This window comes from Diceros bicornis, chromosome 6 (assembly GCF_020826845.1).
Source record: "Diceros bicornis minor isolate mBicDic1 chromosome 6, mDicBic1.mat.cur, whole genome shotgun sequence".
In the NCBI taxonomy this organism is placed as follows: Eukaryota; Metazoa; Chordata; class Mammalia; order Perissodactyla; family Rhinocerotidae; genus Diceros; species Diceros bicornis.
The window spans coordinates 33,558,329-33,575,394 of NC_080745.1; the positions used below are offsets into that span (position 1 = coordinate 33,558,329).

At 37.7% G+C, this 17,066-nt stretch overlaps 1 protein-coding gene across 3 annotated transcripts in view; it reads left to right on the top strand.

The window, feature by feature from the left end:
- Positions 1-17,066, top strand: part of PLA2G12B (phospholipase A2 group XIIB) — a 35,385-nt gene that overhangs the window by 5,418 nt on the left and 12,901 nt on the right. For 2 of the 3 annotated variants that reach the window (XM_058543219.1, XM_058543217.1), the window contains exons 2-3: positions 9,038-9,126; positions 12,305-12,470. In XM_058543219.1, coding sequence (XP_058399202.1) covers positions 9,038-9,126; positions 12,305-12,470 — 255 coding nt within the window. The remainder of the gene's footprint in view (positions 1-9,037; positions 9,127-12,304; positions 12,471-17,066) is intronic. The other variant, XM_058543218.1, reaches the window with a different exon arrangement.

A 17,066-nucleotide genomic window follows, 5' to 3' on the forward strand; every position in this document is an offset into this window, starting at 1 on the left:
AGGGAGTGTGATACCTCCAGCTTTGTTCTTTTTTCTCAGGATTGCTTTAGCTATTTGGGGTCTTTTGTTGTTCCGTATAAATTTTAGGATTCTTTGTTCTATTTCTGTGAAAAATGTTGTTGGAACTTTGATAGGGATTGTGTTGAATCTATAGATTGCTTTAGGAAGTATGGACATCTTAACTATGTTAATTCTTCCAATCCAAGAGCATGGAATATCTTTCCATTTCTTTGTGTCTTCTTCAATTTCTTTCAGCAATGTTTTATAGTTTTTGGTGTACAGATCTTTCACCTCTTTGGTTAAGTTTATTCCTAGGTATTTTATTCTTTTTGTTGCAATTGTAAATAGGATGGTATTCTTAATTTCTCTTTCTGCTACTTCATTGTTAGTGTATAGAAATGCAACTGATTTTTGTATGTTGATTTTGTATCCTGCAACTTTACCATATTCGTTTATTACTTCTAAAAGTTTTCTGGTGGATTCTTTAGGGTTTTCTATGTATAAAATCAGGTCATCTGCAAATAGTGCATACTGTCACACTTTGATAAAAGGACCTCATGATGAATTTCTTCTTGGGTTTAATTCTAGGAAAAAAAAGATATCTTTATATATCAGTCTTCTTTTTGTCAAGAGACCTTTTTTTTTTTTTTTTTTTTTTTTGTGAGGAGATCAGCCCTGAGCTAACATCCGCCAATCCTCCTCTTTTTTTGCTGAGGAAGACGGCCCTGGGCTAACATCGGTGCCTATCTTCCTCCACTTTATATGGGACGCCACCACAGCATGGCTTACCAAGCAGTACTTCGGTGCGCGCCCGGGATCCGAACCAGCGAACCCCGGGCCGCCGCAGCGGAGCGCGCGCACCCAACCGCTTGCGCCACCGGGCCGGCCCCATCAAGAGACCTTTTTTTTAAACTGATGTCATAATAGTTTATAACATTGTGAGATTCCAGTTGTACATTATTATTTGTCAGTCACCATATAAATGCGCCCCTTCACCCCTTGTGCCTCCCCCCCAACTCCCTTCCCCCAGTAACCACCAAACTGTTCTCTCTGTCCATATATTAATTTATATTCCACATATGAGTGAAGTCATACAGCTTTTGTCTTTCTGTGTCTGGCTTATTTCTCTTAACATAATACCCTCCAGGTCCATCCATGTTGTTGCAAATGGGACAATTTCGTCTTTTTTTTATGCCTGAGTAGTATTCCATTGTGTATATATATATATAACACATCTTCTTTATCCAATCATCTGTGGATGGATACTTGGGTTGCTTCCACTTCTTGGCTATAGTGAATAATGCTGCAATGAGCATAGGGGTGCATAAGCCTCTTTGGATTGTTGATTTCAAGTTCTTTGGATAAATATCCAGAAGTGGGATAGCTGGATCATAAGGTATTTCTATTTTTAATTTTTTGAGGAAACTCCATACTATTTTGCATAGTGGCTGCACCAGTTTGCATTCCTACCAGCAGCAAATGAAGGTTCCCTTTTCTCCACATCCTCTCCAACATTTGTTATTTTTTGTCTTGGTGATTATAGCCATTCTGTCAAGAGAAATTTTTATCTGTTTGAAATCTTAGAACAAAATTTTATGAACCTGTGAGTTTGTATATTTTTCCAGGGAAAGAATTCACAGCCTTCATCAGATTCTTAAGAGGATCCACAGCCTGAAAAAAGAAAACAGCTACTGGCTTAGAGGCAAACATTGTTCTTGAGCTAGGGTGACCTGCTGTCCAGATTTGCTGGGGACTGAGGGAAGGGTGGGCTTCTTGGGACATGGGACTTTCAGTACTAAAATAGGGACAGTCCCAGGCAAACCAGGACAAGTTGGTCACCTTACCTCACGCTGTAACTTAATCTTAGTGACTAAATAGAGTTTATTGCAGTAACTTAATCTTAGCGACTAAATAGAGTAAAACTGTCACGGTTCTGCCTTGTTCCCTTGATGTGTTACTCATGTTGTATTTTAATGTTTCTGGAAGTAAGCAGGATGTACGTTTCCCATACAGTACTCTGACTCCTTAGTAGACTCCAGTGGAGCACAGAGCTTCTTCTGCAGGAAGCCACTGGATGGGGAGAGTAGACACACCCTCTAGGGAAGACTTAGCCCTTGACCTGGGTAACAAAGCCCCAAAGTTTTTACTGTGCTTTTCAGTGACAAATTTGAGAGAGGAAAAATGTTGGGCCCAGGAGGCAGTGTACACGCCTGTGGGTAGAACTCTTGGGTTTCATGGCTAACTCTCCTCCTAAATCTGCCTCACTTGTCTTTTAAGTATTGTGTTTTGTGGTATTTCACTTTATTCAGAGGTTTTTAATTTTCGTAAGATCAAGTGTATCAGTCTTAACGGCTTCTGAATTTTTTGTTGTGCTGAGAAAACCATCCTCACATCAAGATTATAACAACATTCTGCTAGTTTTTCTGTGAAAGCAGCCATAGCTAATATGTAATAAATGAGTGTTACTGTGTTCCAACAAAACTTTGTTATGGACACTAAAATTTGAATTTCACATGTCATAAACCATTATTCTTATTTTGCCTTTATTCCCCATTTAAAAATATAAAAACCATATTGAGCTGGCAGGCTCTAGGAAAACAGGCAATAGGTTGGACTTGGGTCATCATTTGCCAATCCCTGAACTAGAGGATCAAGTTGTCAGTCTCCCACTCCTATAAATAGCCAAAATCAGAAAATAAATTAATTTGTGGACATAGTACATTATTTATGCCTAAACTCAAAATGTCAAACGGTAAAGACTCAACATAACTCAAAACTACCAAACTATAATTTGAGGATATAGTACATTGTTTAGACTCAATCACCTTTTTTCTCAGAATTTTACTTCAAGATTCATTCCTAAACAGAATTTCTGTGACTATCATAAAATATTGAATACAATAAAAATAATCCTTATCAATAGGCCAGGGAGGAAGTGTTTATAGTTGGTGTTCCATTATATTTCAAACTGAGATATCAGAGTTTTATCTTTTGTGACTTATCAATCTGCAAAAAAGGCAGAGGGTAACCCAGGAAACTGGCACTGAGTCTGCCACAAAAGCCCTGTATCAGCAAAATTATTAAGGACATAAGTTTCACTACCAAATTTAGACATATGTTTCTTCAGTAAAATTTTTTCCTGATTTCTATAAAGCTAGTATATGTAGAACATTTGTAAAAGAACAATTCAAAGAAAAAATAACATCACCATAATCTCACCTCAAAAGAGAATACACATTTAATTGTATGGCCCAGTGTGACTATTTTCATAAAGTAATTTGATTACTAATATTATTTAATACACTTTACCCATTTCCTCACTCCTAGTGCTTCTGACACACTCACACACACACACATGCACAAACACACACACACATGGCAGGTTAGTAGAGTAAGTGATATTTCTCAAGACCTTTGAAAAGTAATGCAGGGATTGCTGGTGGGCTGGCAGACTGTGAACAAGTACAGTACTTCTCCATTACAAATAACAAGAAACATTGGGTGAAAATAACACATTAAAAAAATACACACTCAGGGCCGGCCCCGTGGCTTAGCGGTTAAGTGCGCACGCTCTGCTGCTGGCGGCCCGGGTTCGGATCCCCGGCACGCACTGACGCATTGCTTCTCTGGCCATGTTGAGGCCGCGTCTCACATACAGCAACTAGAAGGCTGTGCAACTATGACATACAACTATCTACTGGGGCTTTGGGGGAAAAAATACACACTCAAGCTAAAATGAAATAAAGTTCCAGAAATGAAGAGGAAATGCAAAACCAAAGTGGTGAGTAGGAGCTGATGCTGCCTACTCTTGGGATTTTCAGTTTGGAACACATATAGACTCTAGGGGCTGTGGAATGGGTTTTAATGCTCATACAAAAGGAAGAAAAATAACTTTCACCTGTAAGAATTGGGAAGTTGGAACTGAATAGTCTGCATAAAACTTAGAGCCTGAGGAGCTGCCCCGTCTATTTAAAAGGCATTAGAAAACCTCTACCCAGTATTCCAAGGAAGTAGCAAGGATGCTTTCCATCCACCTGGGGCTGGGGCTTGAAGGAGGAAGAAAGAACACCCACTGAAAAATCACTACCTCAACCATATTCTATGCATAGGTGAGGGATCTGCATTTATACAATCATGCGCCACATAATGATGTTTTGGTCAATGACAGACCACATATAGACAGTGGTCCCATAAGACTAAGATCAGTACCATATAGCCTAGGTGCATAGCAGGCTATACCATCTAGATTTGTGTAAGTACACTCTAAGATGTTTGCACGATGAGGAAATTGCCGAACGACGCATTTCTCAGAGCGTACCCTTATCATTAAGCGATGCATGACTCTACTATTGGCCTGATGTGAGTATCCCAAGCTGAGAAATTAACATAAATACTGGTGTCTCAAGTATTTTGAAATTCTTAGAGCCAAGCAAAAGCAATTGAGGAGGGCCGGCCCAGTGGTGTAGTAGTTAAGTCCGTGCACTCTGCTTCAGCAGCTCTGGGGTTCGCAGGTTCAGATCCTGGGCACAGACCTATGCACAGCTTGTCAAGCCATGCTGTGGCAGGCGTCCCACATATAAAGTAGAGGAAGATGGGCATGGATGTTAGCCCAGGGCCAATCTTCCTCAGCAAAATAAAAAAAAAAGAGATGGATTGGCAACGGATGTTAGCTGAGGGCTAATCTTCCTCACCAAAAAGAAACAAAAAAAGCAATTGAGGAACTACTCTGTAGTACATGACAGGAATTCCTTTAAAAAACCAAACCCTTCTGAAGATGAGCTCTTACTAAAAAATCACACACCATGTGAAAAAATAATCCACCAGGAGGGAGAGTCTGTAGACATTAAAAAATGAAAGACTTAGCCTCCCAAGGACTGGCGATAATAAAATAATACAACAAGAACATTTGAAATTATTAAAGAAATAAAAGAAGGAATAGAAAACATAGTTTAAAAAGGTAGAACTCAATGAAAATGAATACACAGATTTAAAAGAAGAATCAAATAGAATTCCAAGAAATGAAAGTTATAGTCATTGAAAGAAAAAACTTTGTGGATGGGTTACATGTCAGATTAGTCAACCTAAAGAGAATTAGTTAAATGGAAAATAGATTTGATGAAGCTAGTCAAAATTACACAGAGAGAAAGAAAAAGAAGGAAAACATGACAGAGAGGTTAAGATATATGAAGGACAGGATTAAAAAGATTCACCATTCAGTGATAAGAGGCCCAGAAAGAGAAACTAGAGAGAATGAGAGAAATAAAATAATCAGACAATGGCTGTGAATTCTCCAAAGGTGAAAGAAACCCAAATCTTCAGATTGTTCCAAGCAGGATAAGCATATACAATCCACATCTAGATAAATTGTAATAAAACCATGAGGATATGGAGAAATTGAAACCCTTAAGAATTGCTGGTAGAATGTAAAATGGTGCAGCTGCTGAAGAAAACAGGTTGATGGTTCCTCAAAAAGTTAAACATAGAATTACTATATGACCCAGCAATTCCACTCCTTAGGTATATATACCCAAAAGAATTGAAAACAGACATTCAAACAAATACTTGTACACAATTGTTCATAGCAGCACTCTTCACAATAGCCAAAAGATGGAAACAACCAAAATGTCCATCAATGGATAGATGAATAAACAAACTGTGGTATAACCAGAGAATGGAATATTATTCAGCCATAAAAAGGAATGAGGTACTGATACATGCTACAACACAGATGAACTGTGAAACATTATGTTAAGTGAAAGAAGGCAGTCATAAAGTGTTACATATTGTATGATTCCATTTATTTAAATATCCAGAATAGGTAAATCCCTAGAGACAGAAAGCAGATGAGTGATTGTCAGAGGTTAGAAGGAAGGGAGAATGGAGAGTGACTGCTTTATGGGCCTGTGGCCTCCTTTGGAGGGTGATGAAAATGTTTTGGAAGTAGAGATAATGGTTGCATAGCATTATGAATGTACTGAATGCCACTGACTTGTACATTTTAAGGTGGTTAATTTTATGTTATGTGAATTTCACCTTAACAAAAAAAAAGAAAATGGATAAATTATACTTCATCAAAATCCAAAACTTTTGTTATCCAAAGAATACCATCAAGAACATGAAAAAATTAGCCACAAAATGGAAGAAAACATTTGCAAATCATATATCTGACTAGGCATTTTTATCTAGAATATATAAAGAACTCTTACAAATCAACTATAAAAAAAAAACCAATTATAAAATGCACAAAGACTTAAATAGACATTTTCCCAAAGCAGATATGTGAACGGCCAGTAAGTACATGAAAAGATATTCAACATAATTAGTCATTAGGGAAATGCAGATCAAAACTACTATGAGATACTACTTCACACCCACTGGGATGACTATAATCAAAAAGATAGATAATAACAAGCATTGGTGAGGATGTGGAGAAATTGGTACCCTCCTACACTGCTGGTGGAAATGTGAAATTGTGCCACCACTTTGGAAAACAGTCTGACAGTGCCTCAAAATGTTGAACAGAGTTACCATATGACCCTGCAATTCTACTCCTACAGAGAAATGGAAACATATTATCCACACAAAAACCTGTATACAAATATTTGTAGCAGAATTAATCATAATAGCCAAAAAGTAGAAACAACCCAAATGTCCATCATATTTTTTGGAAATAAAAAGAAAGAAGTACTGACATATACCACAACATGGATGAACCTTGAAAACATTATGCTAAGTGAAAGGAACCAGACACCAAAGGCCACATATTGTATGATTTCATTTATGTGAAATGTCCAAAACAGGCAAGCTTATAGAGACAGAAAGTCGATTAGTGGTTGTCTAGGGCTAGGGGAGGGGGAGATGGAGAATGACTGCTAATGGGTATGGGGTTTCTTTTTGGGACGATAAAAATGTTCTAAAATTAAATTGTGGTAATGGTCACACAACTCTGTGAATATGCTAAAACCCATTGAATTATACACATCAAATTGGTGAATGTATAATATGTGAATTATATCTCAATAAAAATGTCATAGAAAAAAATGTAATGAAAAAAGAGATCCAAATCACAATGTCAACTGCAAAAGTTATATGTTGCTGAGTAAAAAGTCACCCCAAACGACAAACCTTTATTATATCACACAGTTTCTGAGGGTCAGGAAACCTAGAGTGGCTCTGCTGGGTAGTTCTGGCTCTGAGTTTCTCAGAAAGCTGTAGTCATGCTGCCAGGTGATGCTACAGTCTCTGAAGATTTGACTGAAGCCAGAGGATCTCCTGCCAAAACTTATGTGGCTGTTAGCAGGAGGCTTTAGTTCTTTGCCAACTGGACATTTCCACGGGGCTGTTTGCAACATGGCTCCCAGAGTAAGTGATGAAAGAGGATGAGAGAAAGAAAGAGCGAGCGAGAGAGCGTGTGTGTGTAAGCCCAAGACAGATGTTGTAGTCTTTCATTATCTCATCTTGGAACCAACATCTCCACTTCTGCCATATTCTACTGGTCACAAAGGCCAACCCTGAGACAATACACCAGGGTATGAACACCAGGAGACAGGGATCATTGGGGACCCTCTTGAACCACCATCTTATACACGTTGTACCACAGCAACAAATACCCGAACAGACTGTGGCAGAGACTGCTTTTTGTCCCCTAATCTCCTCTGTTATCTACAGTAATAAGCCACTCCTCCCAACTTTAAGCTGGGCCCACGGCTGCCTCTGTTGAATAAAAGCTTCATTTCCTAGCCCAGCTTTGCAAATAGGTGTTGCCATTTGATTAAGACCTGGCCAAAGGGAAGTAAGAGGAAGTAATGTGAGTAACATGCTGGAGTGCGTTTATTGAAGAGAGAGGCTGTGACACTTCTACCTCCTTCCATCCTGCTGCTTTGTAATATGGATGTGTTGGCTGAAGCTCCATCTTAGACTGTGAGAGCCAGGGCTATATTCTAGGGCTGGTAGAGCAGAAAGCTAGAAGCAGCCTGGGTTCCAGAAAAGTGCCGATTTACCGTACCAGCCTTATGATCCTTAATTCTGGATTTTTATGAGATGACCTATCTTGTTTAAGCATCTGAATAATACAGTATGTAGGAGATATAATAAATGTATGGAGAAAATTATAACACTCTATTGAAGGACATAAAGGAAGACCTTCTCCTAAAAAGAGGCAAAGGAATGTGATGAAAGCACATGGGCTTTGGACACAAACAGGAAATCTGGATTTATATCCAGCTTCTCCCTCTTACTGACTTAGGCCGGTCATGCAACTCCTTAAACAGATTTTCCTTATCTGGATAATGGGATAAAAATACTCACTGCAGATGACTGTCCTGAGGTCACCTCAGGTCAAGGTTATCTTCATCTATCATGACTGCCATTGATACAACTGACAAAGCTTCTCTCTACACATTTGCAAGATCATAAAGTAACTCAAAAGCTATGTAAGAGAAACCAAGAAATTCAAAGCTTTTCAGATAGTTTCTGCTTAGTTCTATGATACAAATGTCTAAAATATTGCAGAGAGGTGTTTTCTTTACCCTTGGGTCAATAATGCTTTCTCTACATTTATGGAATCTTGCAAAATTTCCTTCCAGTTATTCTGAAAACTATTTGTGGTACTGTTACAATTTTGCTTCCCTAAGTGTCTGATCAGGTAGTGTTCTTCCTTTTCTGTGCATGGTGTATGGTCTTACAGTGGATCGAGGAGTAAGACAACTTGAGTTTTGGTTTGGTTTCGCCATAGACCTTATCTTCAAGGCCATGCACTTAAATGTTAGAATTGTTAGTAAGTAAATGCTCATAAGATTTTTTGAGATTAGGAGAAAAATGCAAAACTGATCTGAAGGTTATTACTCTTTTATGACATCATAATCATCATCCTCATTACATCATCACCACCTAATTTGGATGTGACTATCTGGTGAGGAACAATGACTTTTGAAGGAAATACTAATATGCTTTTAGATAATTTTTATTTGATAAATGTTCCCAAATGCTTAATTTCTAAATATTTCTTCCGGCTTCTTTTCTCTCTTTCTCTTGCTAGGAAAGGCACCAATGCCCAGACCTGGCTACAAGCCTCAGGAACCGAATGGCTGCAGCTCCCATTTCCTGGGTCTCAAGGTACCAGGAAGTGTATGTACCACCACCATTATTTCTTAGTTGATTGGTTTTAACTAAGACCAATCCAAGAGTTATTACTGATGGAAGTGATCACTTATGGAATATAATTGAGCAATATAATTGTTTTTTTATTTTTTGGTGAGGAAGATCGGCCCTGAGCTAACATCTGTTGCCAATCTTCTTCTTTTTGCTGAGGAAGATTGGCTCTAAGCTAACATCTGTGCCCATCTTCCTCTGTTTTGTATGTGGGACGCCTGCCACAGCATGGCTTGAGCAGTGCGTTAGTCTGTGCCCAGGATTCAAACCTGCGAACCCTGGGCTGCCAAAGTGGAGCACGTGAACCCAACCACTATGCCACTGGGCTGGTCCCTATAATTAAGTTTTTTTAAATTGGATATGGAGGAAGGGAGATAATTTTCAAAGAAAGTATCTGATTTCCTTTTCTCAGAGGCAGCTGTCCCTCTGATAAGCCCTTGCGTTGTAACCTTTGAAGTCGCCATGGCAAATATCAGCTGAGCCTTAAGGGATCAAACATAACTTAGTTTGAAATAGATCTGACAAATTCAACTTATTTAAATTACTGAGACTTTCCAGTGATGTGCTGGAGCTAGCTGGTACTGACAAGTGAGAACTGATTGTTATATTGTCAGGACTTTTGCAAGCTGTTGAATTCACGTCTGTAGCATCAGATCAGCTATGTTTGGAGTATTAATATCATAAAAACCTGCAAACACACACACACACACACACACACACACCCCACACACACACCTGCTAGCTGCTGGCTAAACGTTTATTGTCACACTGCTGGCAATTTCTCAAACTATCAGCCTCCTCTAAAAACAAATAATAAGTTAATTTCTTTTAAGACCTTTTAAGGCCCTTTTACTCTTTTCACTTTAGAAAACAGGTTTTATGTAAAATGTAGGTAGAGGGATTTCATATCTAAACTATGATTTTGAATTGTGTCTTAATCAGGCTAAACTTCACTTTTCTGATGATTCAAAAGATTTTACTTTGTAATAATTTTCCAAGCAGCATAAAGTATATCTTCTAACTAAAATCTTGGTTACCCATGTGGTATTTTGTGCAAATTGGAAAAAGGTTCCCTTTCTTCAAGACAGTTTTCTTCCATTTGTCAGAAATTTATCTTAATTGTCAGAAAAAGAAAATTGTTAGAAAAGGAAATTTTGTTAGAAAAGGAAGTTTGACTGCAGTTGGCTAGACATTTTTCTAAATAAATATATAAATCTATGATTCTTGTGGAAGGTGCCACTTTAGATATTGATGCTCTTGTGCATTGCACAACCTGCACAGCTGTCTGCCCAGCCTTGTCCATAATCGTCAATACTATGTATATGGACACAGAAGAAAGACAATCCTTTCAAATGTATATATTTATTAGAAAAATCACATGCTTTTGGCTAATATATTTTACTTGTTATCAATTTAGTAGCTATGGAAGTGGTATGCACCCTATTTGCGGAGTGATGTCACTTTGTTTACTGGTACATATATCGTTTAGAACTAGTTCAAGAATTTACAATTTAGTTGAATTGAATGAGAGCCACTATACTCATTGATTCTCAGTTACCTCTGTTGTGATGTATTTTTAGTTTTAGGGGTGAAGTACAAACCAAGTAATTACTTCAGATATCAGATGATGGGAATTTACCCAGAATTTCAGAGTCCACGACTTTGCCTAATCTAATGAGTTAAATTATCTCTTAATGTAAATATGTGTTTTTTTGCCTAAAAGAGCATTTTAAATGGCCAAAGTCCATATTCTGCTTTAGGTGGCCTTGGAGTAGAAGTTCAAATAGGGGAACACTGAAGGAGAGCTAAGAGGAAGGAATCTATGGGAGCTGACTTATCCTTCCCCACCCATACCCTGAAACCAGATGTTGACAGCTTCCACCCAAGTCCAAGGGTATATTATCAGAAGAACTGCAAAAGATTCCAAGATGCTCTACCCACGTCTAGACTCACCCCATTCCAATCTGTTTTATATACCACAGAATGATTACTCCTGTTTAATCACTCCTTGTATCATGTCCCTTCCTTTCTTTATCAAATCTAACTAGTAACTTTGGAAGTCAAAGCCATCCATTAACTTGCATGTCTCCCTAATTTAAAAAAAATTAGGTATATATATGTATATATATTTTACCCTGCTAAGACCCTTGAAAGACTAAACAAACTAACTGACCTGCTCACATATGGTTTGCTCATTATTTCTTTGCTTTACCTGCTATACCCCAAGTCTACCCTCATCTTTAATAACCCTCTCAAAAAAATTCCTGTTTGCTAACTCTATGTGTGGCATTCTATGAACTTAGCTTATGCCACAACACTTACAATTGTTTATGGGATGCTTAATAAACATGTGTGTGTTGGATATTGTCATTTGACCATAGTCCCCTTGTGGTCAGCAACTATGCGTTCTATACCCCACTCTGCTCCCCAACACATACAGACACATACACACACCTTAAAACAGTGCTGTACGGGACAGGTCCCTGATAAATGCTGGTGACCTCTTGATGAACTGAGGCTTAATTTTTCATACCGAGCCTTGGAATCCTTTGCTCAAACAGAATCTCACATAATGTAGGTTTACTCAAATTTGGAAGTCTCGAAGCATTGCCCTCTTTTTTTTTTTTTTTTTAAGATTTTATTTATTTATTTTTCCCCCCAAAGCCCCAGTAGATAGTTGTATGTCATAGCTGCACATCCTTCTAGTTGCTGTATGTGGGACTCGGCCTCAGGATGGACGGAGAAGTGGTGCCTCGGCGCGCGCCCGGGATCCGAACCCAGGCCACCAGCATCGGAGCGCGAGCACTTAACCACCAAGCCATGGGGCCGGCCCAGCATTGCCCTCTTGATTAACTTTCTGATCTCTATTTTCTTCACCGTAGTGGCCTGTGAATTTGAAAATTACTAAAATCTAAAATAAAAAGAAGAAAAATAGATCATTCAGAGTTATTAAACTAATAACTAAACTGTGATTGAAATTTAGCCTCCTGTGTCTGTTAACCTGACGTATTCTCTCCAGTCACTGGTGTTTCTGAATTGATCTGAACATATAACAGGAATTTGAGAACTGGCTAGTTAATAACAAAGTGGGCAAGGTCCTTGGTCTAAATGTGGCATTTTCTTCCTTCTCTTTTCTTGCTTCACTTTTCCCCAGATGGACTTGGGCATTCCAGCAATGACCAAGTGCTGCAACCAGCTGGATGTCTGTTACGATACTTGCGGTGCCAACAAGTATCGTTGTGATGCAAAATTCCGATGGTGTCTCCACTCTATCTGCTCTGACCTGAAGCGGAGTCTGGGCTTTGTCTCTAACGTGGAAGGTAGGTATCTGAAGGGCATCTACTAGTGAGCAGGGATTCTTGTTCTTATTTTCACACAGAAATGTAACCAGACTCCCTTGACTCAAAGAGACCATCAGAGCTCACTGAACATTCTTTACAGAATGCTGTGACCAATGCAAGAAAGGGCCAAGGAAGATTCTGGGCACTCCTTCACTAAAGTTCTTGCTGTTCTGCCCAGGAGCTGCTGGCACCACTCCTGATGGACAGGGCCACACCAAAGCCTTCCCACAGATATGAAAATCTATCCTTTAAGACCGGAGAAAGAGTTGCCCAACTGGCTTTAGTTATCCATTCCACTGTTAAATAATTTTCCATATCAGGAGTTATTCTCTATAAGACCATTTGGTTTGGTTTAAGCCCTTTTTTTCTTATTTTGTTCTCAGTCAGGGAAAGAATTTTTGAAAACCTATCTTTTTGTGTAAAGGTCTATATAAACTTGAGGATAACTATTTTTTTTGTGTGTGAGGAAGATCAGCCCTGAGCTAACATCCATGCCAATCCTCCTCTTTTTTTTTTTTCGCTGAGGAAGACTGGCCCTGGGCTAAGAGCCGTGTCCATCTTCCTCCACTTTATGTGGGACGCTGCCACACCATGGCCTGACAAGCGGTACATCAGTACGTGCCCGGGAGCCAAACCCGGGTCCCCAGCAGCAGAGCGCACGCACTTAACCTCTAAGCCACGGGGCCGGCCCCAGGATAACTATTTTTAAACAACTGTTTAGCTACCCAATTTCTAGAGCTGATTCTATAATTTATTTTTCCTAATTTACCTTAGGAAAAGTTTTAATCCTTTAGTTTCTGAAGCCAGAACATTACACCCAGGTATTAGCATTATATATTTTCAAATGGTGAAGTTTGAAACTCAGGCTTATAAAGAGCTGGCCCCATGCCACTGGGAAAGTCAACAGTAGAAAGAATTTTGGATCTTGTTCATAGATCAATGTCCAGAGTGTAGTCCTAAAGTGAATGTGTGAGGGCTTGAAAATATGAATAATTAATTAGGCTCTGTAAAAGGGAGTATCACTTTATCTGTACCTACAAAAGGGGAAAAAGTGCTTGCTGCTAATAATGCAGGGTCAGGTTACATTACTTCCTCCAAGCAATGTCCTATTGATTTTTTCTCCTAAATATCTCTTTGATATACCACTTGCCTGGTTACTGCAAATTAACCCAATCTCTAGGTCCCATCCAATCTATTTGCACCATAGAGACCAGATATATTTTTATACTACACAAATCTGGTTATCTCTGTGTAAGTCCTTTGATAGGTTCTTCTTCCTTAGGATTAAATCCAAACTCCTTCGTATGACATACAAAGCTCTTTCTGATTCAGCCCTAGCCTACCTCTCATAGGTTCTTCTTCCTTAGGATTACATCCAAACTCCTTAGTATGACATACAAAGCTCTTTCTGATTCAGCCCTACCCTACCTCTCTAGCATCATCTTGCTTATTGCTGATTTCTCTCCTGACTACTCTCCTACTACATTTCAAACTACTTGGTTGATAGCCCATATCTTTCTGCCTCTTCAGTACCCTCTGCTTGGAACACTCTGATCATTCATTTTTTTTGTTATTGTTGAGACAGCTTTATTGAGATATAACTCACGTACTATACAATTCAACCATTTAAATGCTTTCTTAATGTGTTCACAGAGTTATGCAATCAGTTCCATAAACAATTTGAGAATATTTTCACTACTCCAGGAAGAAACCCCATAGCCGTTAGTGGTCCCACCCCATCCTTCCCCTGCCCAGCTCTAGGCAACCACTAATCTGCTTTCTACCTCTATAGATTTGCCTATTCTGGACATTTCACATAAATAGAATCATAAAATATGTGGTCTTCTGTGACTGGCTTCTTTCAATTAGCAAAGTTCATCCATGTTGTAGCATGTATCAGTATTTCATTCCTTTTTATTACTAAATAATATTACATTGTATGGATATAACATTTTATTTATCCATTCCTCAATTGATGGATATTTGGGTTGTTTCCATTTTTTGGCTATTCTGAATAATTCTGGTATGAACATTTATATACAAGTTTTTGTGGAGACATATGTTTTCATTTCTCTTGAGTATATATCTAGGAGGGGAATTTCTGGGTTATATGGTAATTTTATGACAAACTGTTTTCCAAAACAGCTACACCATTTCACATTCTCACCAGCAATGTACTAAGGTTCCAGTTTCTCCACATCCTTACCAACACTTGTTAATATCTTTTTTATTATAGACCCTAGTGGGCGTGGAGGGATATCTCATTGTGGTTTTGATTTGCATTTCTCTGATTGCTAATGATATTGAGCATCTTTTTCTGTGCTTATTGGCCATTAAATATCTGCTTTAGAGAAATGTCTATTCAGATCCTTTGCTTCTTTTTTAATTGGGTCGCCTTTTTATTATTGAGTCATAAGAGTTCTTTACATATTCTGGACGCAAGCCCTTTGTCAGATATATGATTTGAAAATACTTTCTCTCATTTTTGTGGGTTGTTTTTTCACTTTCTTGATGATATAATTTGCAGCACAGAAGTTTTACATTTTGATTAAGTCCAATTTATTTATTTTTTTCTTTTGTTGCTTGTACATTTGGTGTCGTATGTAAGAAGGTTTTGCCTAACCCAAGGTCACACAGATTTACTCCTTTATTTTCTTCTTAGAGTTTTGTTTTTGCTCATATGATCCATTTTTAGTTAGTTTTTGTGTATGGTGTAAGAAAGGGGTCCAACTTCATCCTTTTGTATGTGGGTATCCAGTTGTTCCTGCACCACTTGTTGAAAAAGGCTAGTCTTTCCCACATTAAATTCTTTGCACCCTTGTCAGAAATGAATTGACCACAAATGCAGTGTTTATTTCTAGACTGTCAATTCTATTCCATTGATCTATGTCACTATCACACTGTTTTTATTCCCGTAGTTTTGTAGTAAATTTTGAAGTTAGGAAGTGTCTTTCAACTTTGTTCTCCTTTTTCAAGATTGTTTTGGATATTCTGGATCCGTTACATTTCCATATGAATTTCAGGTTCAGCAGGTAAATTTCTTTAAGAAATGGCAGTTGGAATTTTGATAGGGCTTTTGTTGAATCTGTACGTCAATTTAAGGAGTATTGCCGTCTTAACAAAATTATATTTTCTGATCAATGAACACGAATGTCTTTCCATTTATTTGGGTCTTCTTTAATTTTTTTCAACAATGTTTTATAGTTTTCAGAGCACAAGTCTTACACCTCTTTTGTATAATTTATTCCTAAGTATTTTATTCTTTTTGATGCTATTGTAAATGGAGTTGTTTTCTTAATTTTATTTTCAGATCATTCACTGATAATGTATAGAAATACCATTAATTTTTGTATATTTTATCCTGATCTTTTATCCTGCAACATTGCTGAAGTCATTTATTACTTCTAATAGATGTTTAGTGGATTCCTTAGGCTTTTCTATACACAAAGTAATGTAATCTGCATATTGTCTTCCTTCCTAGTTTGGATGCCTTTTATTTCTTTCTATTGCCAATTGCCTTGGTTAGAACTTCTAGTACAATACTGAATAAAAGTGGTGAAAGTGATGTTGAGATTAAACAACATGCTATTGAACAACTAATGGGTCAAGAAATAATCAAAAGAGAAACAAAAAAATACCTTGAAATAAATGAAAATGGAAATACAACATACTAAAACTTAAGAGATGCAGCAAAAGCAGTTCTAAGAGGGAAGTTCATAGCAATAAATGCCTACATCAAGAAATAAGAAAGATCTCAAATAAACAACCCAACTTTACACCTCAAGGAACTAGAAAAAGAAAAGCAAACAAAGCCCAAAGTAGCCCAAAGTTAGTAGAAGAAAGGAAATAACAAAGATCAGAGCAGAAATAAATGAGAAAGACTAAAAAGATAACAGAAAAGAGCAATGAAACTAAGAGCTGGTTCTTTGAAAAGATAAACAAAATAGACAAACCCTTAGATAGACCCACTAGGAAAAAAAGAGAGTGGACTTGTAAATATAATCAGAAATGAAAAAGGAGACATTATAACTAATACCACAGAAATACAAAGTATCATAAGAGACTACTATGAACATTTATATGCCAACAAATTGGACAATGTAGAAGAAATAGGTAAATTCCTAGAAACATACAACCTACCAAGACTGAATCATGAAGAAATAGAAAATCTGAACAGACCAATTACTAGTTAGGAGATTGAATCAGCCATCAACAAACCTCCCAAAAAACAAAAGTCCAGGACCAGATGGCTTCCTTTTTAAAGTGGCTTCAACATTTAAAGAATAATTAATCAGCCATTTAAATGGCTTCAACATTGAAAGAAGAATTAATACCAATCCTTCTCAAACTCTTCCAAAAAAAATAGAAGAGGAGGGAACACTTCCAAACTCATTTATTGAAGCTAGCATTACCCTGATACCAAAACCACACAAGGAAACCACAAGAAAAGAAAATTACAGGCCAATATCCCTGATGAACATAGATGCAAAAATCCTCAACAAAATATTAGCAAACTGAATTCAACAATACATTAAAAGGATGATACACCATGATCAAGTGGGATTTATTCAAGGA